Here is a 27,479-nt window from a genome sequence, read left to right as displayed (position 1 = left end):
TTGATTTTATCGCATGCATTTTTTCACAGGTAATTCTGAGTTAGCATTTATTATTTTTCTCTTCACCAGGGACTGCTGGAATCCAAAAGGTATTTAAGACAACTTAATCAAATAGTTTAAAAGGCTTTCTCTTCAAAGTAAATTATTCCTATTTCAGTCATATAGGAAATAGTCAAAAAGTGAATTCTTGATGCACCCAGTGAGGACAAAGGATTTGTGTTCAGTCTTTCCTTCTCTAAATTAGAAATCACAGTATAGACAACGGAATTTCTAAATCATATATTACACCTTATTCTCTGGTGGGAATAAAATGTTCATGTTTGCCTCCTTTTCTCTGTTTAACTTTGACTGCTGTGAACACTAGGAATAATGACCCTGCAGCTTTTCTTTTTTTTTTTTTTCCCCATTATTTATTTTTTTTTTTTTTTTTTTTTTTTTAAATCTATTCATTTTATACTTTTCAGACAGATTTTTCCCCGGGGTGAAACAAAGGTTAACTGAAATTTCCTCTGTTGTGTACCTGAACGAATCAGCAGTTTGAGAAGGAAATCCCATTGATGGGCAAAGAGAGTGACAGGCTCTATTTAAAGAATTCCCCCGACTGTGTGGTAGACCAACCATGCCATGAATTTAACTGTTCCTGTGGTCCCCATACTTGTACCCACCAAAAAGAGAGAAAAACCTACTTTGTTCTGCAAATGTTGCGCTAAGCTTTGAAAATCATGAGCCGCTGAGTTTTGTGAATTAACATTACTAGCAGTGGTCAAGACTAAAGGAAGCAGTGTTTATAGCATGAGACAGAAAACAGACAGAAAATTATGCGTACTTACCTAAGAGAAAAAACAGAGTATGCATTTCTGTTTTAACCTGTGTCTGTGCATTTTAGCAATTTGGTGGTATACATATTCCTCAAGAATATGATTTACAGAATCATATTGTCTTTCACCTTTTTCACTGCACATCATTATTCCCACTTAGTTCGTGAAACGTCTTGCCCATACATACCCATAAGAATAAATGGAGTTGAGGTAGATGCAAAAGGACATACACTTGGGAGAAGGTTCAGGATTTATTGTTAGAGAAGTTGTCTAGCAGTTCAGCTATGCAGAAAAGAGAGACACAGCTGAAATGCAATACTGAATGCCTGACATTCACCAAAAAGAGGCAGGATGTGCTAGCACCTGGGTGATTCTTGTATTTTTTCATGGGCCCTTTAAATATCAAAAGCACACATCTCTGCCTGGTTAGGTTACTCCTAATTCGTCTGTATTAAACTTCGTGACCTGTGCGTCTTCTTGAAAAGTGCGGCTCTGGCCCTGCAGCGGGCCCCAGCCAAACATGCTGCCTAGGGATTATAAGTACCACGTCGGAGCCCCCAGCCATCAGCCTTTCCTTCTTTGGCAATGACGGTTGTCTTCTCCCATGGGTAATGGCTGCTTAAATTTGCTTAAAGTTGCTTTCATAGGTCTTGGGGTTTGGTGGTTGGGTTTAGGGTTTTTTTGTTTTTTGTTTTTTTGTTTTTTTTTTTTTTCACTTATGCAGAACTGTTCAGAGGCGTGGGTTTTTTCTTCTTAAACTCTGGTATGCTTTTGGCCGATGCTGCCTTCGCTTCAATCAACTTCTTACATTTTAATTCATTTCAAATGGGTTGAGTTTTGCTGCTTGTTCACTGTCACCTTTCAGATCTTGTGAAAAACGTCCTGCTGGATCAGATGAACGTTCCTAAAAATTAAGTATTGCATGTATTTTCTCACTGGCAGAAGTGCATGGTACTGCACACACATACATACATACATATATATACACACACACACACACACACGTATATACATATTAGGTAGCAAGGGGAGAGGCAGAAGTAAATCACCTTTTTCCTCATCAAAGCAAAGCTGAGAAATCCCTAGAAGTGTCTTAAGAAAAATACTACAGTTGGTTCCATTCCCTCTTCACAGCAGTTAATTTGAGTAACTGGGTGTTGCAGAGAGGGCTCCATGCACTGTGGCTGGTGTGCATCTTCTAGCCCGGGTACCCTGCAAGGGGTTCTCCATGTTGGGGTGGAGCTGGAACTGCAACAAATCAGGAACCTGTGATGCAGGTGCGTGACTGGTCTCTCCGGACAGTGTGCTGAGATCCACGGGTTGCACGAGGAGTCACTCAGACCTGTGGTTCCCTCCCTCCAAATGTGTTTTGGAGCCCTCTGTACCTGCGCTGTGCTGCATCCAGATGTGGCTTGGGCACAAACTTCAGGCAGGATAAGGAGGACTAGCTCCCTTTTCAGTTCACAGTTAGTCCTCAGTGCCCACAGAGAGATGTCGTTTACTTCAAAAACTTCTGGTGACGTGCGTGTGCATGTATATAGATACACACACACACACACACACATATATATATGGGTACTTGGAATACATCTTCCCAGAAGAGAAGGATGTGTAGTGCATCCTAGTACATAGAAATCTGGATTCCTGTGCTTTGCAAAGTCTAATGCAGGGAGGCAATCTCGACTTCTTTTGTGGGACGCTGCTTGGTTGGTACGACTTCACACTTCCATTACTTGTATTTTGGAGGAAGGGCTGCTTGAACACAGAAAAATGGGGAACTCTTTATAGAAAATTATGTTACAGTCAGACTTGAATCACTTTGGTTCAAACATAAACAGGAATTTTTTCAGATATATGCAAAACGTCACAATGTGAAATTCTTACAGATCTAGATAATTTTTAGGGGTTTAAGACTTATCATTTTAAAATGTTATTTGTTATTCTAGTAGCAGCAGAAGCTGTGTCCTGACATGCTAAATATTGTTCAGAGATACGTCTGAAACAGTCCTTGCCACAGAGGTCTTACAGGGGAATGTAATTAGGGTTCCCTATTCTGTAATGTGCTATATTAATTAGCAGTCAAAATCCAATTTTTAAAGCCCAGCTTTGAATTGTGTTTGCCCTTCAGGCCACATATCGTACCGTCACAGCTTGAAGCATCCTGTTTCACTGAATTGATCATAAACTAAACTAAATAAAATACATGTCTGCCTGTATTTTCCAATTAGAAGGGAGCAGGGGTGGCACGACTTGCCTTCCCCTTTTAAGAAAACGTAGTGGTTTATTTTCGAAGTTGAATGTCCATACTCTACCGTTTCTCTGTGTTTTTTAAATGAGGTAATGAAATAAACCCTTGCAGGCAGGCTGAACTTGCACGGGGAAACAGGGACGTGTTTTCTCCCAGCCCCAATAAGCAAAGTGTGACTTTTTGGCGGGGTCAAAATCTGCGCCCAGACGTGCTCTGCCTTGCTGGGGTAGCCTGCTTGCTGCTGGGATCGTTGGTGGTGTGGCATATAAGGAAATCTTCTGAGCAGTTTATTGTTGATTCTAAGTCAGGTTTTTGTTCTGTGGAAACGGATTGTTTCTCCGGGTAATTTCAGGGTTTGACTGCTGGTCCTCATTCTCCCTCCTCCCCTCTTCTCCCTTTCTGGAATGAAAGAGGGAAGGCTTGAATGCACATTGAACAGTGGTCCTAAATCTGGCTTCGCCATGAGTGCTGCTCGGAAATTTACATTTTCATGCTGGTGGAGGGATACATCTGAATCTCAATGATCTTTCAAAATTTTTCTTTAAGTAAAAGCAAAGCTGTTGTGTATCATTCATCCTGTTGTAGAGGGGCACAGGACAGCCAAAGTGTAATACTTGCTAAAGGAAGAACCTTGCACAGAGCTTCCATTTACATCTAAACTGTAGATATTTTGCATCCTCTTCTTCCCCTCCTCTCCTTCCCTGTTCCGCAATTTGAAAAACCCATTTTTTTCAAAGTATAAATTCAAGAAACTTAGACAACAAGTTGTATTTTTTTAGTTGAGGTATAGGGATTAGTGTAATCTTACAAAGGAGATTGTTTTTAACAAATGAAGATGAGAAAGAATAAAAGCACAAATTTGCTGAAGATGTTCTGGGAGGATTTTATTAATACACTGTGAAATCTCACAGGACCCTTTAAGTAATGTAAATTTCAAGCGTGCAACTTCTCCACAGAAAAAAAAAAGAGGAAAGTCTTGGCAGAGATTATCTGAATACTTTTAAAACTGCTGCTTTCTTAAGAGTAAAAACAAAGTGCTCATAGCCCCATTCTTAAGGCAGAAATCTGTCCTCTCTGTGTGTGTGTGTGTGTGTGTGTGTGCACGTCTGAAAAAAGGATGAAACGATTTAATGAGTTACTGGCTTGGCCTTGGAAAACATCAGGTGGCAGATTTAATTGTACCAGTCTTTGCTAAATACAGAAACTTTCCGTAATTAGCATATGTGTTTCATGCCTGTGCTTTGACCAAAATCGCCCTCTCAGTCCCAGGGGGAGGTCTGAGGCTACTGGTTGGGGGTTTGGGGTGGGAGAGCATCGTCCTTGCGCACCTCAAGATGCTGAGGGGTGCTGGCTGCCTGCCCACCCCAGGGCTGCAAGCTGGGCCACCACTGTCTCCTTGCAAGAAGAGTTTCTTGAAGTCAGCGGTCCCAGGCCTGTCGCCTGCATGCCTCTGAGTATTAAGGAGTGAAAACAAACGTTATGGGTGCTACAGACCAGGGAGAGCGCGGTACAGCGGGGTCCTCAACACGCCGATGGGTATTGCCGCTGGAGAACGAGCAAAGGGCAGCTGCAGGGCTGGGGGGAGGTGGAGTGGCCAGAAAGCCAGCTCAGGGGAACCCGCAAGCCACCCAGAGACTGGAAGTGCCTGTTGGACAAGTTAATTCATCCGAATAAGTACAGTGAACTGGGGGGAAGGGGAGGTATTTGTCAACTTGAGCAGAGTTTTGTGCTTCGTCTCATGATTTAGTGCTGTGGTCAATGAGGAAAATCGGTGGAGATTTTTCTGTGTGTCTCTAAAGCAAGATTTCGTGTTGGGTGCAGAAGTGTAACCCTTCCTACGTATTTCAGTCTGAATAGTTTCTTGCGAGTAAAACCAGAGCCTGATGCAATCTGTTGTGAATTAGACGTAACTTTTAGGTCACCAAACAATTTTAGTGGAGATATATTTTGTAGTAATATCAATTCATTACTTAAAAAAAAAAAAAAGTATTTTTATACAGAAAAAAAAGAAATGAAAGCTCTTGTATTTATTTTTGAGCATTTTTAGTTTCTAGCATTAGGAATAATTGAATCTTTGTATCACGGTTTTCCCCTATGAAGCAGGGGATTTTGACAGTGAAGAAGAGAAACTTAGTTGGTTTGTCCTCAGGAAGGACATGCCTAATGATTAACAGGAGTTAATTCGCTGGTAATTTTGATCTGTAACCTGCCAACCATTCTGTGCGTGCATTTCTGTGAAACACGGCGCTCACAGTACCGATTGCCAAGGCAGAATTTTGAATTACAGATATTTTTTCTTCATGTATGACTTTCCCTAACAGGCTTCCAAGTAATAAATAATGCACTCAAATATGTCAGCACGTTTCTTTACTTGCAATGACCGGATACCAAAGGCCTGATTTTCCCTTGGGCATACCCACGACTCACTTCCACCGAAGCGACCTGATGCAATGCTGTCTCTTCCATCCTCTTTGCTGGGACCTGAGAGTCCGGGAGAAGCAGTCTCCAGGGCTGCGGGCATGGTACCGCTTCTCGTTCAGGTCATAGCTTCTCACCCTGAATGATGCTCGGGTGAAGGATGTGTTGGGGGCTTGTACTGGAGTTTGTGCCGTGGCAGTTGCTACGTGTACCATGACTTAGGTACGACACATCATTCAAATTGATGTACGAATAGGCTAGTTAATTCGTTATTTATGTCTCTGTGATGGTTGTTAAGTGTTATTGGCGTTAGCCAGTAAAATAAAATAAAAGCAAAATAAAACCATTTCAGAGTGCTTTCAGATTACAGAAGATAGTATTAGCCCCAGATTCTGGATGAAGAACAGCAGCAAGCAGGTATTATGCTCTAAAGCACCCCTTGCATGTTTGAGTGACGTACCTTGTACCCAGATACTGCATTACACACTTCAGCTGAGATTACTGACTTTTTCCATAAATGAAGGGTTAGACATGACATTGTAGAGGCTATAATTTTAATTTCTAGTCATTGGAAATGAATAGTAACAATCAAAATCAGTTGGATACATTTTTACTGGGTTTTCTACCATTTGTAAATCTTGATGTTGTTGTGATTTGTGTTAATAACACATATATAGATGCTTCAGATTTGGATTGTGGGAACAGGATAGAACAATTTGCATTAAAAAGTCTGCAAACACACGGGATTAATTTGTGCACAGGTTGTAATGGTTACTGCAAAAGTATAGGTAAGGTGAACACCTCTGTTGACATGAATCCTCCTTTAATGATGAAAAAGATGATGCAGCTGTCTTTGCACAGCGAGAGAAGTAAACAGTGTTGACATGCAGAATTTTTAAACAGCTGTAACTGCGTCCCTGTTCTTTTAGCTTGCTGCTTTTTATTTCCTTTTATATTTTTTCTTTTTACTTCTGCCAGTCCAAAGGCTGTCTGTGAGAAGGTTATGGTGTGACAGTTGATAATTTAGTGTGTCGTCCTGATTTATTGCACATTACCAAACTCTGTTTTGAAATAGAGTTACTTAGCTTACAGTCTTTAGTTGCCGTGGTTATGCATAAAGTCATTTTGGCATGCAGCAGTCAGAAAGCAGTGCTGAAGACACAGATTTTTCTAATTTGCAAAGAGGAAAAGCATATTTTATGCTGCGCATTAACTTCTTGTTCCATGTGCTCCCACTCTGGCAAGCTCTGGATTGCAGCTAGGCATCCCCGTGAGTGCAGGCAGAGATAATTCAAATGGCTGGAAACAGAAGCTTTGGAGTCCCTGCCTCTGAAGAAATTAAATCCTTGCCTGAATTTATACCCTGGGGGGCAGCGCAAGAGGGTGGTGTCAGGTGAAGTCCACCCAAGAGTTGGACGTCTGCTGGTTTTAAGGTCAAGCAAATTTGATGCCGAGTGGGCTGATAGCTTTCCTTCACTGAAGATAGAACTAGTTTCTCTGCTTTAGTACATTCAGAGTCTATTACCAGTTTCAGTAAGTGCAGTGATGATAAATTTGAGTATATTATAGAAAAATATTCACATAAATTAAGTGCGATCATTTTTATTTCTGTTTTTCAGAAGGAGTTGATGTGGACTGGTCCATCTGCAATAAAGACTTAGAGGTAACACAGACAACCCAAATTGTTCCATAATTCTTTATGTTTCTTAACAAGCAGAGCAAGGGCAATGGGATTGAAATATCCATCTGTAGTTTTGGTGTGGAATCCTTAGCAGTGTCCTGTCAAAGGCAGGTGAAGCCTGAGCTCCTGTCCAGCAGGAACGCTGGAGCAGTCACACAGAGTGGGAAGAGGGTGCCATGAATCAGGAGTGCCTCCTCAGCTCCTTCCCAGTCTCTTCAGAGACTAGTAATTGTTTTGTGGGAGCTAAATCCCATCCCCGCGGGAGCACTACAAGCCATCTGTGTGTGGGTAGCCTTCCTGCACTCCCAGAGGTCGGAGTTGGCTTAGGAGCTGATGCTCTTAGGCTGTGGCCCGGAGTACTCGTGCAGGATGCCATCATGTCCAGGAGGAGTATGCTTCAGCTATAAGATCCAACTCCTTCGAGTTCTCTTTCCAAGGTTTAGTAAAGCTTACATAATCGGCTAACGTTAAGAAATTCTTCCCTTTAAGAGAAATGGTATTTCAGTACCTCTCCCATTCACTTCTTCAGTATTTTATTTCAGGTTTGTTTTTTTTTTTTAATTATGATGTTTACTAAGCCGCGGAGTTTGGAGGTTGGATTTTTAATTCTGTTTGCCTGCACAGAAGGCAAGTGTGAGGTCACTGGGAGAGAGAGAGAGAAAGTTGTTTCCAGCTTCTGGTTTTTTTCTTCTTTTTCCTTTTTAAATCTTCCTTTACAATTGCAACTTGCAGATTTGGTCTAGACTTGTATAGCATTGTACTTTGTCCAAGAAGTTTCCTTTAATGTGTGCAAGGGCATGTGTAACTTATATTTGCAATTAATGTTAGTTATGTTTGTATTCTGAGAAAAATGTCAGTTCATCGTGAAGTAGCGTAGTGAGTAAAAGTCTCTTGACTAATCAAGGGAACGCAAAACTTCACAACTGCAATTTTAAACAGCAAAAAATAATGTCCCAAAGCATATTTGAACATTGAACAAGACCATACTTCGAGACTCTGCAGGTTCCTTTATACAGAATTATCCAGTTCAAACTTGTACATGTAAATTGAACTGGTAAAAAGTTAGATTTCTAACTTGAACGCTACCAGCAGTGACCTTCACAAATTTCCAACAAACACTAAACTACAGAATCTGAAATGATAAATTTGCTGCTTTTTTCTTGTCTCACCAGGCACAGATCTCCAACTATGGAAGTTTGAGGCATACCAGTATGCGGTACTACAGAGCCAATAAAAATGTTACCTGTAGAAACTGTGATAGACCAGGTCATTTGTCCAAGAACTGTCCTACTCCAAAGGTAAATGCAACACCTAAATTGCTTGTAGTTGCAGCTGTGTTTTCTAGTACTCTTTCGCTCTTGCTGTAACAAGCATTACTTCAGTGGTTTGTTATTTCGTTGAAAAGTTGCTCCAAGTTGAAGGATAGTTTGCACAAGATCAGTTTACTACATAAAACTAGCTGTCTGTTTTGTGGAGGTCATTGCTTTTATTGTTTTTATAAAAGGAAACAATCTGTGAGTATAAACTGCGCAAAAAGAGGGTCAAGTACGACATACAAACATTTTTTTTCTTATTGTAAAACCACTTTAAGATGTACCTTGTTTTTCAAATGGATTTTCAACATTCAACAATCCAGAAATCACCCTTACTAAATGAATGAAAGCAGATATCTATATAATGAACTGTGATAGGAATAATGTAAAAAATTACAGACAGAAAGTTTGTTCGAGGATTAGAGTTTTAAAAATCAGTCGCTATACTGTGAAGAAGTGGGGGCAATTGCTTGAGAGTCTGGATTTACCAGTCCCCACAACAGAATCTGTAAAAACCTCAGTCCCCTTGGCTGGTACCCACGCTGAGACTTCGAGCAACTGCATCCCGTCTAGTTGAAACGTAAGCCCTTGGAGTGAGGATACGCTCACTCACTGGGAAGATTGGCTTTAAAGAGATACAGGTACGGCCTTAGAATAGTCTTCAGCATTTTGTATTTGTGGCTGCATGTGCTTGTTTGTGTGAGTCGCAAGGCATGCAGCCAAGTGGTTGTGGGGGACTGACCCTGGCTGGCAGCTAAGCCCCCAGCCGGCTGCTCGCATACACACTACTTGTGAGGTGGGGGAGAGGGCAAAAGCAAGAAAAACTCAAGGGTCGAAAGAAAGACAGTATAGTAAATGCAGACACCCCCCCCCCGTGATGCAAAAGCACTCATTCACCGCAGCAGATTGCTGCCCAGCCAGGCCCTGAGCAACAGCAATGTCAGAAAACCTCCCTCCCCCAGTCTGTTGCTGAGCACAGCGCTGTACGGAACAAATACCCCTTCAGCTGTTGGCTCGACTGTCTGGCTGTGTCCCTGCTGGCCTTTGGTGCACCCCAAACCTGCTGGCAGTGCAATGGTCTGTGGCACAAACTGTATTTACAGACCAGTCCAGTGTGTTGTGGTACAAACTGCGTGTCATGTTCCTATGATCCGGTTTGTTTTTGACTTTTAAGAAAATCAAAGATTTAAGAAAATCAAAATAAAAAATCAAGTGTTCCTACAGAGTGCCCAATACTTCCACTCTGAGTGAAATACGCTTTCCGGTTTAATGGTTATTTTTGCTGTATTCACTGAGCAAATAACATGGGTGCTGGACATTTAACGAGTGCTTCGGATGCAAAGTCCAAATCAAGAAAGTACAGGGAGGCTAGAGAGTTACAGCTTTGAGTTTTACTCTCTTCGTAGTCTCCCTTCACTTTGATTCCTTGGTGAAACATAACATCTCCGCAACACCTAGGAAGCAGTAGACACTTACTTGGGGTGGTCTCTTTGTTTCCTCTTTCTATTTTTTTTTTTTTTTCCTTTTCTTCATCTTTTGAAACATTCTCACTTAACATAATTCTTTTTTTGTTTCTTCACAGAAAGTTCCCCCTTGTTGTCTGTGTGCAGAGAGAGGTCACCTACAGAACAGTTGCCCAGCACGTTTTTGTTTGAACTGCTGTTTGCCTGGCCACTTTTTCAGGGAATGTCTCGAGAGAGCCTATTGGAATAAACACTGCAGTCGCTGTGATATGAAGGGGCATTATGCTGATGTGAGTATAGCCCATGGCAAAGAGCTCAGTCATTATTGGTTTTGTATCTGTCAAAAATTGAATTTACAACTACCACAGTCTTCTCATGCTTCTCTAATTTTATATAGTGTGTATTTTTCTAAGCATATGAAACTATCGTGGTTAGTATCACAGTCTTCATGAAGAACGGTTCAAAGAAAACAAACTGGAGCATTGTGAACGCTCAGTCTTTAGTTTAGTTTTGTCCAGTTTAGTTAGGGGGGAGAAAAATATCCTCATTTCTATTGAATGGAAGGTGTAGGGAGGTTGAAATTAGGAGACGTGGTATGCTACAAGCATGCCGGCAAGAGGTAAAGAATAACTCTGATGCTCCAAGAGTTCCACATCCATGGGTTTTTTCCACTATGGTCTTGTATTCCACAGTGAAAATATGAGGAGTTTAAACTAATGTCTAGTAGCCTTCCAGAGGTATTTTTACGTTACAGACATACTTTAAAAACAAAATGGAAATGGTACACCTTATTTCTCACGTGGTTATAGGCGAATAAAAGTTGTATCTGACAGTAGCACATAAAGAAGCAGGTCTACAACCACATTCATGTGCCTTCGCTTAGTTTCTGCCTGCTTTTTGTCAGACTCCTCAATTATTTGTGAATATGCAAGAAGAAAAACAATAATGAAATTGTCTCTCTACTTCCTTATCCCTACGGACAGGCCCATCACACATACAGTGTAACAGAATTTGTAGAACAGTTGGAAGAAGGTATACCCTGCTATTAGAAGTATTGACAGAAGCATTTAATGTCTGGAACCTACTGATATTTTGTCTTAATCCCACGAGAACCACCCTCGTGTTTTCCATCTTCACTGCTGTCATTCAAACCCGAGCTTCTACTTAGACCAGCTCAGTTGGGTGGGCACTGCTCCTGTTGCCAGTCATCCTAATTCCTCGTTCATGTTACGTTATGCTGCCTCTGTGTCACAAGTACTGGAGAGAAAAAAGTACTTGGTGCAAATAAGAATTTCCGTACCCTACCTACTAAAACAACGTTTCAGAGGCGTTCGTGAGCTGGCACCTGTATTCCTAGCCAAAATGGTTCTGTCAAGTGGCCATATGGAAGCTCGCCTTTCATCTCACTAGGAGACTGGATGTTCAGTGTATTTCCCACCAGGTGTTTGGCCGCTTGGTTCGGGTGGGAGCAGCACAGCGGGGGAGGGGTTTCTATTTATTTCATGGGGAGGGGGAGGCCCCGTAAAACACATGCATTCTGCTTGTGTTCTGAGCGTTCAGAGTTGCCTTGCAAAAGTGAATGAGTAACATTGGCACGAAGTTACTTTGTATGTTCCAGGTATGGAAATATGAAAATCATTGAAGTCCTGTAAGGTACTGAAGCATGTTAAAGGTCATCCAGTTACAGTGCACTCTCTGCACTGAAGACTGGGTAGGAGGTGAGGTCATGGGACTTCATTTGACTGAGACTTTTTTCTCAAAACTTTTTATTGTTTAAACACTACTGTTACGGAAACACACTCTGCATGATCTCCTTCCTTTAATATAGTTCTTCAAATCATCTGAATGCGTTTTGAAACAAGTCGAAACTGCTTTGCTCTTGAGAGTCTGCCCAAAGCTGTTATTACTGCTCGTGGAAGTTAGACAGAGAGATGCTATATGCCAGGGACAGTAGTGACAGGACAAGGGTCAATGGTTTTAAACTAAAAGAGGGGAGATTTAGATTAGATCTAAAAAAGAAATGTTTTATAGTGAGGGTGGTGAGATGGCCCAGGCTGCCCGGAGCAGCTGTGGGTGCCCCGTCCCTGGGGGGGCTCAAGGCCAGGCTGGACGGGGCTGGGAGCAGCCTGGGCTGGGGGGGGGGTGGGGGGGTGGGTCCCTGCCCATGCCAGGGGAGCTGGAACTAAATGGTCTTTAAGGTCCCTTTGAACCCAAACCATCCTGTGACTCTGTGAACTTAAAAGCTTCTCGCGTTAAAAGCTTCTGCTAGTACTTCAAAATACATACATAATACACGCGCGCACACACATATACATCTATGTAAAAACAGAAGTTTTTTTGTAATTGCTCAGAGAATTCACAAACCAGCGATATTTGTTTTCTTTTTTAAGTACGGTGTACCTCAAACCTAGGCACCACTGATTCTTAAATTTTTGCTTCTTGGATGAATTATTTCACGTCAAGTTTCAGTGCAGGATGAACTACTTTGGCACGAATGTTACACCTCTGAAGGAGACTTTTACACAAAAGCATTCCTCAATATTCTTAAGAAAGCGTTGAATGCTATAGAATTGGAAGTTTGGTAGGAAAATAAAAGAGGTTGGCAAAACAAGCAAAATTGTCAAGGTTAATAACTATGTTTAACATTAAAGATCTGTGTGATTACAACCAGGCAGAAATATATTGCAATGATGATACCGCTTTATGACACTTAAGTGACACTAGAAAACTACACTTGGAAAGGTCTTGTATTTATGTGCTTTTGTGTGTGTGTCTGTGTACAAAGCCCTTCCCAGATAGTCTTTAAACGTGTGTACTTCTCATGTAGTGACATAGACAGTGCTGAACTGATTTTTGAAAAAGTAAACTAGATGAAGGTAGTGACTTTGCAGTAGGACACTTAATTCCGTTTAGTAGGAGGTTCAGTTATGAAGGTAACATGAAGATTTGTCCTCATATTTCCTAAATACAGGCAGAGGACTTGCTGTGTCCTTTCTTTAATTTCTCTGTGGCTTTTTGGTAGCAGCAGCCATTGTACTGTAAGGACTGGAGAGAAAGACAGAAGGAATTTGAAGGCCTTTGAGTTGGATATGATCTACTAAGAGAAAACATGGGTGAAAAATCAACTGTGATTAGACATATTTTTTTCACTTTGTAAGATGTTATTATGGTTTTACATATCCCAGAAATTCAGTCCTATACATAGAAATGAACCTTTTATGCTGTTGGGTTTTTTTCCCCTCAAATTAAACACAAATTGATGAGGATAACAGGCAACCTGTGGTAACATCAGCATACGTTCCTACTTCATTTTCTATCTAAAGATATGGCTTAAATGTTTGTCTTCCAAATACACCTGCTTGCTTCCCTTAAATGCTGGGTTTTGTTGAAATTCAAAAGTATTATAACCTCTTCCTAAATATCTCCTCCTACTACCTTTATTTCTTCTATTTGGTCAAAGAATGAGAGAGATCCTGAGAAGGCCTTCTCCTCCCTTTCACTGAGCACAGAGGTTTATCTGAATAACTCTTCTACCTGATAAAGCTTACATTCCATAACTGCTGTCATTATATTCAGTCCCCGTGTCGCTGGATGACGGAATAGTAACGTTTCAGCGGGAGGTTTGACCCTGTGGCTTAGCAGTCCAACGCTGGAGACCTCCTTCCCTTCCAGAGCTTTCTGAGTGTCCTGTCCAGGTGGGATGAGAGCAGCTGTGCATCGGGCTCTGCCTGGGTCCATCCTGCTCCTGCTGAAGATGCCCTGGAGCTGCACCAGATGTGAGCAGTTAGGGAAGGAAAACTGAGAGTTTATGGCAGGCTCAGCATAGACAGGGAGATTTCACGTCTTCTAAAGTTATTTTCTTTTCTGTAAAGGATTATATGCCTCTATCATCCCCAAATTTTAATCCTACCTGAGTTGTGTAGATTTTCAGGAACATCACAGCACATGTATTTTTTTTTTTCTGCTCATTTAGGTCCACCTTAAGATGAGTAGGGCTTGTCTTTGAAACTTTGAGGCAGTATTCTTGCGCTTCTGCGTGACAGGCATGAGGCCGCCTGTGCAGTGAACACTGGAGTGTGAGAGCAGAGTCTCGTCTGCCTCATCCTTTCATCCTTGGAAAGAAATGTGGCATGGCAGAACTGCAGAGAACAAAATGAAAGCTGTGAGGCTGCATGGCAGGGTGGGAGAGGACACAAAAAGCAAGAAGGTGTCATCTGAAAACCTGATGTCTATCGGCAAATGAAGAAAACAGAAGTGATCATAAACTCTGGCAGATTAAATGTGAAAGTGCAGAACTGAGGGTTAAAAGGAGTTTAAGGGGCACTTCACAAAGGACTCCAAACCAACAGTAAATCTTTATTCACATCAGAGCAAGAGGCCTGTAAGGCCAACAGATGATCAAGACACGAAAGAACACTGAGCCAAGAAAAGGCTATTTCTAACAACCTAAAAATAGTTTTGTGGTATCTAGCATTCATCGTGGAAGAAACCAGGGACATCCCCACACCACAGTCTTCCTTTGTGGAGGGAATCATCAGAGGATCTCTGAAATTGAAGACAATGTTAGGGTTACTTCTAACCTATGAATACTAACCTGTTACCAGAACTGGGTAACAATTACCCAAGAGCTGTTAGAGGAACTGGCAGGTCAGATGGCCAGATGACTGATGGCTGTGGGTAGCCTTTTGCTTTGTGCCTGATCGGTGACGGAGTGGCAAATATAATGACAATTTTTAAAATGGGTCCCAGGGAGAGCTGGGCCACCAGGCCTGCCAGCCTGTTGTGTACACCAAGCCGATTAGCAGGAACGGCAGTAACAGCGGCATGGTGGAATGGATGTATAAAAATATGATACACCTGGGAGGACTCGAGATTGCTTCTCTAAAGGAAATCCCAGTTCTCAGGAATCTGTGCAGTTCTTCAAAGGAGAAGGTCAACAAGCATGTGTGTAAACATGATCCAATTGATGTAGGCAGCAATTTCCAAATGACATTTGACAAAGTTCCTGACCAAAAGCTTTTAATTAAAGAAACTGAACAGGTGTAGAATAAGAGGGTAAAGGTAGGGTATGCTAGTGTGACATGGAAAAGGGTGAACAATAGGGTGACAAGATTTGCTGAGAAAACTGAATTTATTTAGAGTGTCCAGCTGTGAAGAACTACCCGAGTACTGGAAGAAACAGAGAGAGAGCCCAAGAAAATGGCAGATGAACCTGAGTGGCAAAGTAGAATGCCTGAGGAAAAATAATCCCATCTTTGCACGCGGAATGGCAGGCTCTGAGCATTACTATTCAGGACTCAAATGTCAAGGGTTATGATATACCATCCCCACAAAAATCAGTCGAGTGTTCACAAGCTGTGAGAAAAAGGTGGTGAAATGCTCGGAATCACCAGAAAAGCAGCAGACACCTGGGTGCAACTTTGGTCCCTCTGTTCTGCATCCTTCAGCACAGCTGCAGCTCTTCAGCGTGGAAGAGAAATGACAGAGGGAAGGGTCTGTAAAGAACTTCAAAGTCATCCATGATGGGAGACAGTGGTTATGGATCAATTGTTCATTGTTTCTTCCAGTGCAAGAATTAGGGGATGAAGGCAGTAGGAGTTCAGTTCAGAAGAGACAGAAGGAGGTCACTCGTCATGCAGTCAGTAGCAGACCTGTGAGACTCCTTACCAAGGGATGCAGGAGATACAGAAAGTCTGCTCTGGTTCTGGAGGAGGCAGGAGCAGTTCATGGAAGAGAAAGCGTGGACTGTGATTGAACGCACAGAAACTTCATCCAGCTTGCACAGTCATTGAGCTTGAAACAGTTGGGTGTGGAAGAGTGTTAGGGTAAGGGTGCATGCTTGCCCTGGTTTTAAGCTCCATGAGCATTGGCTTATGGCCGCAGTTAGCGACCACGGGCAGGTGGTCTGACATAGACAGCTCCGTAAACTGATCATAGTAACAGGTTCTTATTTCTGTGCCTCTGCTAATTACTTTTCTGTAAAGGATTACAAGTCCTCCTTGGGGCATTTCATCAAAAACCTGGAAGTGTTTTCCCAAGTCCACTCACTGTGACTGTTCTGTATCAGCCTGCCTGTTGGGATGTTTCTTCCATGTCCATAGGAGGTGGAGGCAGGTCAACAGGTTTTGCTCTGAACCTGGGGCTCTATGAGTCCAACATTCCCCAAAGCTCTCCAAAATTCTCTTGAAATGCTACTGCAGCCTTCATAGACCAGAGCTTAATAGGGTGGGGGGCGGGGGGGGCAAGACTTAATATATTCCCTAATTTTTTTGAGCCATTATCAAGTACTTTGGATGCTCCAAAAAGGTTTTGTCTTTCCCAGAAAATTTATTCTCTTTTACTGTGACACAAAGGATGCAGAACGAGCTCCTGCGCCCAGTGTTTCAGAGGGACTCTCCACAGTCACGCTTTTGTCCAGAAGTGATTGAGAGGCAGCTCAAGATACTTCGCCTAGTCTGATTTGAAAATGTTCGAAGTTATTTAAAACGTTTTCAGGGTAATACTCTTATTATTTTAGGTCAGTCTCTTTCCTCAAGGCAGCCCTGAGAATGTATGGAATCATCTTTACACGGAGTCCTGTTGGAAGCAGCTCAACCTCGTGTGCTTTCCTTAGGAAGATCATCAAAGGAGCAGGTAGCAGAGTTGTTCAAAAGTTCCAAGTGCAGCTCTACTTGACCATACACTGCTCCCCCTAGAAAAAAAGCACATCAGACGTGCACGCGTAGACATGTGTATCCATATTTCTGTGTGTGTATACGTGTATATACACACATACTTATGTATGTATATATATAATTATGCTCTTGTATATATATGCGGCAAACCCCAGGCTGTGAACACCCTGTGTTCTGCCGGTTTGGTGGCAGTTGGGTGGGTGTCGCGATGCTCGTGGTCTCCAGTCCTGCCTGCCAGCTGCAAGGGTGGGAAAAGAGCTCCAAAACCAGGGTGATGTGACAGGGAGGGGGCAAACATGGCAGGCAGAGCAGTGCATCCCTGTACGCCTTCGGGAAAAATGTCATGCAAGTGCTGGGTAATGCCTGAGCTTACCCCGGCAGTACCCTGGCCCCTGTCACTCTTCAGCCATGCCATGCCCGCTGGCCCCATTCGTAAGGTTTTGTCTGCACACCCCCGAGACCCAGTAAGGCGTTCTCCTTCCCGAGAATCGGCCGAGCATCTTGGCCAGCATATTCTTTGTGTCTCCTGGCCATGTAAACCACCTCTTCTGGAAGATTTCCGTCTGCCTTTGTGGGCAGCGTGCCGGTGCGTCCTGCAGGATGTGGCAGCCCCGGTGGGCCGAGACGCAGCTGGAGGCATGGGCACCAGTCCATGGGGGCTGGCGGGCGGCCATTCCTGCCAGCGGTGCTGAGGCAGAAGGAGAGGGGGGTTTGCCCTTCTCCCCCTGCTCCCCAACAACACTGCCCACGTTTCACGCTCGCGGCACGCTGGTGCCCACCTCATGGCTGGCGCGAGCGGACGTTGCCAGGAGCCCGGTGGGCACTGGCGTCCGTCCTAGCAGTGGCAGCCACCTGCGCGGGCGGCGCGGCTAGAGGTCTCGACATCTGCTGGTGCAGGAGTGGTTTTGAAGAGCAGCATTGTGCACTCTCTGCCGCAGTTCCCATGCGGAGGTGATGAAAAGTGCGTGTTTTGGCAAATCTTTTGTTTTATTGTGGTGGCTTGCGGTGGGGCAGCTCCTAGCAGCCGCCGCTTTGACAAAGCACCAGAGGATTCTGTTAAAAAGTTGTGTTTAGTAATTGTAGTCGTCGTGTCAGACCATAACTGACTTGGAGCTGAAGGATTTTTGCGAGATGAGTAGCTGTGCCAGCAGGGACCCAAGTCTCCTGGGCCAGCCGCGCTCTCATTAAGATTTGCCGCTAGCCGTGGCGGTGTTCGGCAAGTATGTGACGTGCATGCTGTTATTGTATGCTTGGCTTGTCAGCCTGCAGCTTTCTGACACTCACTTATGTCACTCTTTATTCAGAGACGAAGAAGCTTTTGATAATTTGACAAGACAAGCTCTTAAACGATCTAGGTCATGGCCTTCACTGTCTGTGATTGTGAACATATTTCCTGAAAGCCCTGTCACTCATCACAGCTACATTTTCTCCCGGGGAGCTGCAGGCCCGTCCTGGTCTCCTGTCAGCGCGTGCATTTTGGTTATTCATACGCCAAATACAGTAGCGGGGTTTTTCCTTCCCTTTTGCAAATGCTCGCATGTTAGCGAGGCTAATCCTCTCCCCCGCGCCGCGCTCCCAGCAGGGCTGCCGTCGAGGGCCCTCTCGGCGCAAGGCAGACGACTGGCCAAGGGGAGCGGAAAGGAGGAAAGGCCGCTTAGTGCTGTTTTTGTGTTTGCTCATTGTTGTGGAAATATGAGAACTGGTGGCAAGGGCCTTGTCTATTGAGCACTCGAGTCCTGGTCTGCTGTCAGGGGCTGTTTGAGATTGAGTGTTTTATTTTCTTTGATGTTCACGTTTGAGAATGGGGAAGTGGGAATTAAACAACAGATGCATTAAGCCGTTGTTCTGGTAAAACAATAATTAGCACCTGATAAAATTCAATACGGGTCAAAACGTGGGGTACCCAGCCTCGATTCATCTGCTGAGGCAGCCTGAGCCGGATCAGGCTCCGATATGAATAATCACCCTTCCAAATTAACTGAATGCGGGCCGCAGCGAAAACAGCGCGGATTTGGGAAAATTAATTGCCCAGCACTCGTGCGGCGAGAGGCCGGCGGGCACAGCAAAAGGTGCGGGGGAGCGCACCTCGCCAGCGCGTCCTGCGGCTGTGCTGTGGCAGCGCTGCCAGCCGCCGCAGGCACCTTCTGCACTGGTACAGCTACATGCTCGTAAGGTCAGACCACTGGGGCAGGAAATAGATGCAATTTTATTTTAATGCAGTTCATCACGCTACCATCATGGTTGTGTACCACGAGGGCTTTTCTTTATATGAGGGCCGTTCATGGTTAAGTACTTTTAAATAAATAAGAAAAATCACGGGTTCGGTGGTTGTTGTATTTGGTTATGCTGTCTTCCATAGCGAACCTCTTTGCTTCATTTGAGAAGCCAGTATTTGGCAGTAATTGTTAATTATACTTTTTGTCATCCTGTGATAGAAGATGCAGACAATAACTCTGAGCTGATGCAAGGTAATAAGACTCCTAGTTAAAAGCACTGTTGCTAAAAAGCAGTTGTTTAGCCAGGCATCCGTTTTCCAACTATTGTATTCAACTTCTGAAGTTTGTAAGTGATCATTGTGACCATGAAAAGTATTGCACTGAATCACCATCTGAATGAAGAAATATGCTTGGCCAATTTTCCCTTGCCACCTTCTTCCTACCTCCCCTAAGTTTTCCCACAGCCATAAAACATCCTTAAAAGATGGCGATGATAAACCCTACCTCTTGATAGCACTGCAGAGTGGGGGGGACTGTGCCTCTCCTGGTGTTTTGGTAAGAGTGGTAAGAGCTGTGCCAACTGGACGTTCCTACTCCGAGTTACGGATTTTCGCTGTAAGTGATGCCTTTGTGTCCAGAGCAAGGGCGGGGGGGGGGGGGGGGGGGGGACGACGACACCAAACACAACCGAACTATAATTAAAAAATAAAGTGGTTTGGAGTTTTTTTTTTAAATATTAGTAAATAGCTGCTGTGCGAGTAAAGGTCATATCACAGAGTGGCATTTTGCCAGTATATGACAACTCATTGACTGCGATTTTTCAACCATATTAGTCTGGGGACACTGTGGTAATCGAAAACTATCCAGAACTAATGTATAAATAAGTGCTTGCTACCCCTGTGCTAAACCAGCAAAAGTCTCCTGTACGGTTGAAACCTTTTACAGGTTTGAGAGAGAAGGCAAAGCCCTTGATACAGTATTTTTATACGCAAGAGACTGTTCATGTATCGCGCCTTCAAATCCCACGTAAGTTAGCAAAGCAGAGGAAAATCCTTTTGTTTGCACTCGAAGACAGCTTGAGTGTGTTCAAACTGTCAAATGTTGTAGCCTGTTCCTCTGCTAGAGATCTGATGTACTTCACACATTTTCTTTATAGAAATATTAATATAAAACTCAAATATTTACATGCAGAATTTGAGTAAGAGGAGGAATGTCGAACTATTACACAGAACAGATTGTAGATTTTTCGCCAGAAAATGGTGTTACTGATGGAATGAATAATAAATAATATAATTTCCATCACATCCGGGAAAAACATGCTGTATGTGCCATAGAGTGACAGTCAAAAACTTGGATTATTTTTTGAGAGGTTCAGTTGCTGGTATCGGTTGCTGAGTGGGGTCTTTCTTAATTAACATGCTCTGTCAGACGAAAAGAAGGCCAGAATTTAGGCATGAGTGAAAAATTTATTAGAAATCTAAAGAAATGTTAATAGTACTCATTTGCAAGTAGTCATGAGGCTTCAATGTTTGAAATTGGAGCTACAGCGTATTATGTAGAAGCCATGGAATAACTTAATATTTCTTGGTAAAATACTGAAAATTGAGATTGGCAAACCAAATTGCTAACTGTTCAAATGATTAAGGAGCTATTTTCATAAAAGGGTAAATGTTTTAAACAAAAGTGCAAGACCTCCATTGAAGTAACCGTGTGCACACTCCCTTAAACACTAAAATGGCTAACAGACAAAGTACCACTATTTTTTTGCGTTTATTTATGGCTTGGGGGTCATTGTGGAAGACAGAAATATTGTAAATTTCCTGAAGATATTAAGAACCATTGAGAAAGTAACCTCTGTCTTATTGATCATTAACACAGTCTGATTTTGTTTGTAGAAGAAGATCCACATTTTTCTCTTTCCTCTCTCTTCTGTATTCCTCGGGTCTATTGTGTTGTCGCTGTGATTCAAAAATCTGCTCTGCGAAATTTTTTACAAAGGGCTGCACTTACAAGTTTGTTTGCAAGTCTGGCAAGTTTTAAAAAAAAAAAAAGAAAAGAAAGAAAAATTAAAGTAAGCCATTGTAAAAATAGAAACGTTAAAACAATCTGTTATGCCTCTTGTTTACAACTCATCTGACATTAGGCTACTGAGGATTATTACATGTAACAATTATATTTTGATTAGGAAAGAGATATGTACAAAAATACTAAAATATTTCTGTTCCTCCGTGAAAGGAAGGTACCTTGTGATTTAATTTCCAAAACATTATGTAAATATAAAATGTCAGAAAATGTAGAATTTAAATTCATTCCTGTTTGTTTTGCAGTATTAATACTTACTACAGTTAAGAGCACGTTACTGTCCCAAACTTCTAACCTTCAGAGAAGAAGGGGAGAGAGAAAACTGTTACTGGCTTTCTGACAATGGCAGGGAGTGTGTTAAACCAGTGTAAAATTCAATTAAACTGTCTAGCCAGGTTTTTGAAGCTGAAATGCAGACCCTTTCAGTTAAGCTTCTTATTTTCCTGTGACCGACACCGGTGGATACTGTGTTATGCCAAAACCAACAGGCTGTAAAGCACCTTGTTTCATGCTCCTAGCTGATCAATATTTTTATTTTCCAGGCTTGCCCAGAAATATGGAGGCAGTATCACCTAACAGTAAGTAGAAACACCTTTTTTATTTTCTTCTACACCCAACCTATTTACTCTTCTGTGAACTGCTGACCATAAAATATAGACAAGCATCTTCTGTGAGAAGATAATAAACATCTGAAGAGTTTTTGAACTGAAGAATGCAATGAAACACTGTCACTATTTTTTAAACATCTTTAGAACCTGTGATTTCATTTTAATACTGTAATCATTAAATGAGTGCCTTGCAGCACTCTCTCCTCTCGGTGGCTACATTTACACATATAAAGAGGGTTAAATTTTAAGTTGAGATGCAGAGCAGAGGCAATAATCCCATCTCAGATATCCCAGATGCTGGTAATTAATCACTGTGTGTGACAAAGCTTTCTTTTTAAATGAGTAAAATAAACCTCAGCTAGAGTGGAGATGCTAAATTGAGCAAATACACTTTATAAACTTTTGCAGAATGATTTCTAATTGGTAAGGATATAGCTATGGCTGCCTCTTTGGCCTGCATTAGTTGATCTGTAATCACTGAGACAAGAAAATAGCGCTTTGTGAACTGTACCAGTATATTACTTAAGGTTTTTCCTCCTATGTAAAACAGAGATAAAAATAAAACAAAATGTGCATAAATTTGGCTGATATTTAAACCTGGAACAGTATTTAACTGGTGAAGACGGTATTCAATGGATTGGTATCACAAATCTTAAACATATTTATTTATAAAATTATTGCACATAAAAACACCTTTGAAGATTAGGATTTTTGCACTTCATCTGAACCTTTGCTGTCATTGCTCTCCAGATCAACCTCGTATGTATTTAGCTGTTACAACTAATCACTGCTGTCCATTCAAAACAAAGTGGAAAAGTTTGTCCACTACTTTTCTTTATGCGTCTTTGGTGGGGGCTTTTTCTTTGGAGCAATAAATGGGATGTGCTTTATAATTAATTTCCTCCACCTCTTCATGGTAGTGGAATGGTGTTTTTTCTGGTTTTGCTTCTAAATTCAATGAACAGGAGAAATCGGTTCTTAAAACCTCTCGCTTCTGTTTTCTGCATAATGGTTTTAAAACAAAGATCTGCTTTGGAAATCCTCCACGCGTTCTGAGCATTTACTTTTATTTTAAACAGAATTGGTATAGATTTTCAAAATAAAACCCCATTATAAGCAAAAGGTACATTCACTGAGTATTTTTGTTTGCTTTTTTAAAATTGCATGAAGGAAAAGGTAAATACTGTCTTTCATTATAATTCCTAAGATTGCATGTGAAAACTATTTCTGAATTGTTTATGATGTTTGGAGTCTAATAATCAGATAGGTATATGAGATGTAGTAATATGTTGGGTTCTCTTTTTACTGAGGTGTAAGTTTTTATTTAATTTTAGTCTTGCTTGCCATTGAAAATTCCCCCCAAAAATGAGTTGCAATCAACACTTAGAAAAAAAATATATTTTTGGAAAAAAGTGGGGGGGAGCTTAAAACCTCACCCAGTGGTTACTAGGGCAGAATTTGAGGTACCTGAGGTAGGAAATTTTATCTGTGAATATTGTAGAAAAGCTTTGGAGTTTACACTTTACTTAGTATAAAGCCAGAAATATCTGTCAAAACAAGCTCTTGTTAGAAAATGTAGTTGTTACGAGTACCGAGTGTATTATTAAAATTTGGAAATTCTTAGTGCATTTTAGGGACATTCTGAAATGCGGTCAAATGTGGGCACGCAAAGACAAATTGACATGGAGTCAGACCCTAGCTACTGATAAATATTTTTTTTTATTTTGCAGTGAACTGAAAATTATCTGTAAATAATCAACATTTCTGATAATGTGGGAAATGCTTTGCACATCTCCATTTTTTGCCTGGGAAGGCTCACTTTGAGTGACAAAGTTACATTAGTAGTCAGATTAAGCGTGGAATTTAAAAATTTGTGTGGTGAAGGACGTTTGTGATACAGAAAAATGAGTTAAACCTCAAGAAACTTCATTGTCTGAATTGTTTAGATGTGAGTCCCAGCTTTTATTATTCCATTTGAATATTCTCTTTTGCACCCAAAGCAGAACAAAAGTAAACAGTGTTCTCACAAGGATCAAAACTTCTGCGTTACAATAATGTATGTTATATAATGATAGGATCATTAACAAGCTGAGGTCTTTTACTCTCATATCAGCATAGTAGTATTTCACTACAGAAATTAGTTTATAGTTTTCCTGGTTTAGGAGAAGTATTTCTGGACGAGCAGGGTTAGTTTAAAGAAAAATAACAGAAGTTTGAAGAAAGGTAGTGTCGTGTTTGTTGCTGTGCTGCAGAGGCTAGCTGATCATTAGCAGACAGACTAAGGCTACAGTGAGTTTTTCCTGTGCTTTAGCCATGGATACAACCCCTAGACTTAAATTGATTTTGGTAAATTGATCATGGATGTCACACATACAGGTACATATAAGCGGAAATAAAACAAGGCATTCAGGTTTGCCATGAAGGACCGTTTTTATAACGTTGCTTGCAGGCAGCCGTTACAAAGTTTGTCTAAATGTTTTGCATTATATGAAGTATTCTTAGTTAATTGCTGTGAATGCTTGTGAAAAAACACACAGCCTTCCACATTTCTCTTTTGTGAAGCTTTTGGTGATTTTATTCATTATCTGGCTCTTTCCTAAGAGATGGACTGCCATCTATTGACTTTTTGAAGCCCCTGCACAGAAACGTGGATTGACTAGAACAATGACTAAATAATAAATCCATTCTGTTGTTATGGATGGTGGTAGGTTTTTGTTTACATTAGCTGTGGTGACAAATTTTGGCACATTAGAAATAATTTGTTGTATGGGCAGAAATGTCTTATTCCAACCAAAATAGACTGCCAGTGCAAGAAATCTTAGGAGCAGTTGAAATGGCAAAAAGGATTATGAGCAGAATATTTTAATTTGCCTTTTGATAGAAAAAAAGATTATCATATTGTATTCAATGTAGCTTAAATTTAAAGGCTCTATGATAATCAAAGCTTTATAAGTGGATGAAGTTAGTTTCTTTTAACTTGTTCTTTCAACTCTGTTAACTAGAATTATTCTGCAAGGAACCAATCAAAGTCAGCAGAACAATCCAATTCCCACTGTGGTTTAAAATAATATTTAATAACCTCTTTAAGATGGTGATTTAAAACTTTTACAAACAATTTTCATTATGCCTGCTCTCTGTGTATTTCTCCTGTAGCAGAAAAGGGAAATTAGGTTTGTCAAAACATATTTTAAGTTTTTCTTCCTGTAGATACCTATTTACAATAAATAGGCCAGTTTTGATACCTGCTTACATTTATCAAAGGAGTTATTTTCAATTCAGATACTAACACAAGGACTTCATTGGCAGATCCAGGATAAACAGTTTTGATCATAGCTTACTGCAGTGTAAATAATAAGATGTGTGAAATTTTTTTCACAGGCGAGGCATGTGAAGGTCTTGTAAAGCGCTTTGTTCATGATTATAAGGAAGCTTAGATTACAACTTTGTCTGTCTAAATGCCAGATGCTCCACAAACCCAGAGAAATATAGTCTGTGCTGCGAAGGACATGCCGTCACATCCCCTTTTCGTCTTAAGGATATTGGGGATGCTCCTGGCAGGGCTTTTTCATCCTCAGAATGTTTGGAGCTTTTTCATTCCCTTTCTCCTGTATTTAGGATTTCAGCCGTAAAGGTAGAGGCATTTATTAAGTATTCTGCACTGAAGTGGAGGCCAGTCTGTAGTCCTCAAATTAAAAAAAAAAAAAAAAAAGGTCATCAGTGGAAAAACTTGGGAGATGAAGTCACCCCACGATTTTCATGTGTTTGGTTCAGTTTTGCGGTTCATTCTGAAAAAAAATACAATAGCGTCCCTCTGAGTCCGACTGGCTACCCAGCTGCCTCACTGCATGCCCAGTGGCAGCTGCCGTTTTAAGCGGGTCTGGTGTGCTGAGGTGAGGGGTCCCGCAGCCCCCCCGGGCTCGGAGGTTCAGTGTGGGGCCGCCAGCGGGGTCCCGAGGTACAGGAGCTGCCGTGACCGCCAACAGCTGGGGCTTCAGGTGGCCAGCGCGGCTGGAGCTGGCCTTCTGCCGGGGCTCCGCGCCACGGAAGGAAGCGGCTCGCGCTCTGCAGCCGAATGGGCCCCGGACCCCTAACTTTGCCGCTGGAGTGGCCCTGTGAAGGTGCGGGTAGAGACACTGCGCTGCCGCGAGCGGTCACGTTTCCACCCAACGGATGACATCGTGGCAGAATGCAAAGGAAATTTATTTTTAGCACGTAGTGACCTGTGCTTTGCTTCAGGCGTGAAGCTGCGCTTCTTCTGAGCGAGGCCCCCTCAAGCGCAACTCAGCCCCCTTCTGCGCGGCGGGACTGGAGAGGGTACCCAGAAGACGTGCAAATGACCACCTCGGTATTTCCATGTCAAATGGAAGACGTGCTGGCTGCGTAGATCTCCCTACGTACACTGCACTGCTTCATTGTTCGGGGGGCACTTGTGGTACACAGCAACGAGCGTAGCTGGGCCGGCTCGGGAGCAAGGTGCGGCTGCGATAATCAAATAGGAGATATTGTTGCGAGTATTAGCGTCTTCTTCAGTAAATATCCGCAGAGTAATGAAATTCTGTCCCTAAAATGGGCAGAGCACAATTTTTTAAACCTTTCTGACGTGTTTCTCAGTGTCTAGCTGTGTGTTAAAATACAAACCCTGCTCGCACTAGGTGTTTTCTTTCTGCAGGGATTGCTCATTTTTAATAACCTCTTCCTCCCCCTCTACTGCTCTGGACGTAAGGACTCCTTCCCCCATCCCCTGCCTTCACCAGTCTCGTATATATTAAAGCTCCTAGGCCAAGATGGCCACCAACAGAGTTTTAGAACCATCAGAATTTTTAACTAGCAGAAGCTATCATTTAACATGCTTTTTGACAGTTTGTTAATCTTACTTTTAATCCACTTACATAAAAGAAGGTGAACCAGGAATTGGCTGTTTTGGCCTCTGTGCGTAAAAGACATGAAGGGACAATGCATCTTTTGTGTTTAAATTTTGCGCTCGGATTTCTTTGTGTGCATTATTAAAATGCCTCATGGCCTGCCACTTTTTTTCGGAAATGAAAATGTAAGCAGCGTTGCTTAAAGTCAATCTGTATCCTTTCAAATGTGACTTTCAGAAAGCGAAAACTTAAAATCTGACTCACTCTGGGGAAAAAAAACAAACAAACAAACAAAAAAAACCAAACAACAACAACCAAAAAACCCAAAACATTTAAGCTTGGGAGAGAAAGAGCATTTGGTTTCCAGAGAAGCTTTGTAGGTTTTGTGCAGTGAGGGAAAGGATGGGTTTAGAAGTATTTTCAGGAGGAGATTTAAGCCTGGCTTCCCCGTGTGCAGGGACGGGGCTGCTGCAGTGGCTGTGAACATGGCTGCAGTGACAGCTCCTCCAGTTCTTGCGTGACGTGGGGCTGCGGACCATGAGATCATTGCGTTTGCGTGAAGTATTTCAGCACCTGGCCAGTTTCTCTCCAGGTGGTTTGAGGTTATTTCTGTTAACTCCAGTCAAATTACCACCTGGTTTATGTGACAGACAGTGTATTTTTTCGTATTTCGGACTCACAGAGCAGGTCCTCGTGTGCCAACGCTTCCATAGCCATTCGGCAGGATGTTTCACAGGGAAGGCAACCCAAAATTCCTGAGGATATGAATTTAGGGTAAGGATGGCTGTCCCTCCTGTGGATTGTAGCGGAATCATGAACACCTGGAGGGTGATGCTGTCCCCACACTTGCCCTTGAGGGAGCGGTGCCGTTCTGGTGCTTAGGTACACGAAGATTTCATCTTCGCCAAAAACGCGTGCTAGCCTCTTTCGCCAGGGGAGGAGGTAGGGCAGGTCTTGGATAGCACCAGCAGCAATTTTATTTTTAAATTATCTACATACTTTCTTCAAGGCTGAGCTCTACCGCTTGTGCGAGTGCCGTTCTGTGATAGAGATGCTTCTGAAATGTCTGCCTGCCCTGCACAATTGTTCTGGTGAA

The 27,479-nt window shown here is 42.2% G+C and overlaps 1 protein-coding gene across 3 annotated transcripts in view; it reads left to right on the top strand.

Annotated features, from left to right (window-relative positions):
• LOC121081241 (zinc finger CCHC domain-containing protein 7-like) overlaps positions 1–27,479 on the top strand; it is a 120,235-nt gene that overhangs the window by 73,559 nt on the left and 19,197 nt on the right. For all 3 annotated transcript variants that reach the window (XM_040580102.1, XM_040580101.1, XM_040580103.1), the window contains exons 5-8: positions 7,104–7,147; positions 8,338–8,463; positions 10,061–10,231; positions 21,456–21,491. In XM_040580102.1, coding sequence (XP_040436036.1) covers positions 7,104–7,147; positions 8,338–8,463; positions 10,061–10,231; positions 21,456–21,491 — 377 coding nt within the window. The remainder of the gene's footprint in view (positions 1–7,103; positions 7,148–8,337; positions 8,464–10,060; positions 10,232–21,455; positions 21,492–27,479) is intronic.

This window comes from Falco naumanni, chromosome Z, assembly GCF_017639655.2.
Source record: "Falco naumanni isolate bFalNau1 chromosome Z, bFalNau1.pat, whole genome shotgun sequence".
Taxonomy (NCBI): Eukaryota; Metazoa; Chordata; class Aves; order Falconiformes; family Falconidae; genus Falco; species Falco naumanni.
Note: the sequence above shows the minus strand (reverse complement) of the source record. Positions and strands in the feature narration are given on the sequence as shown.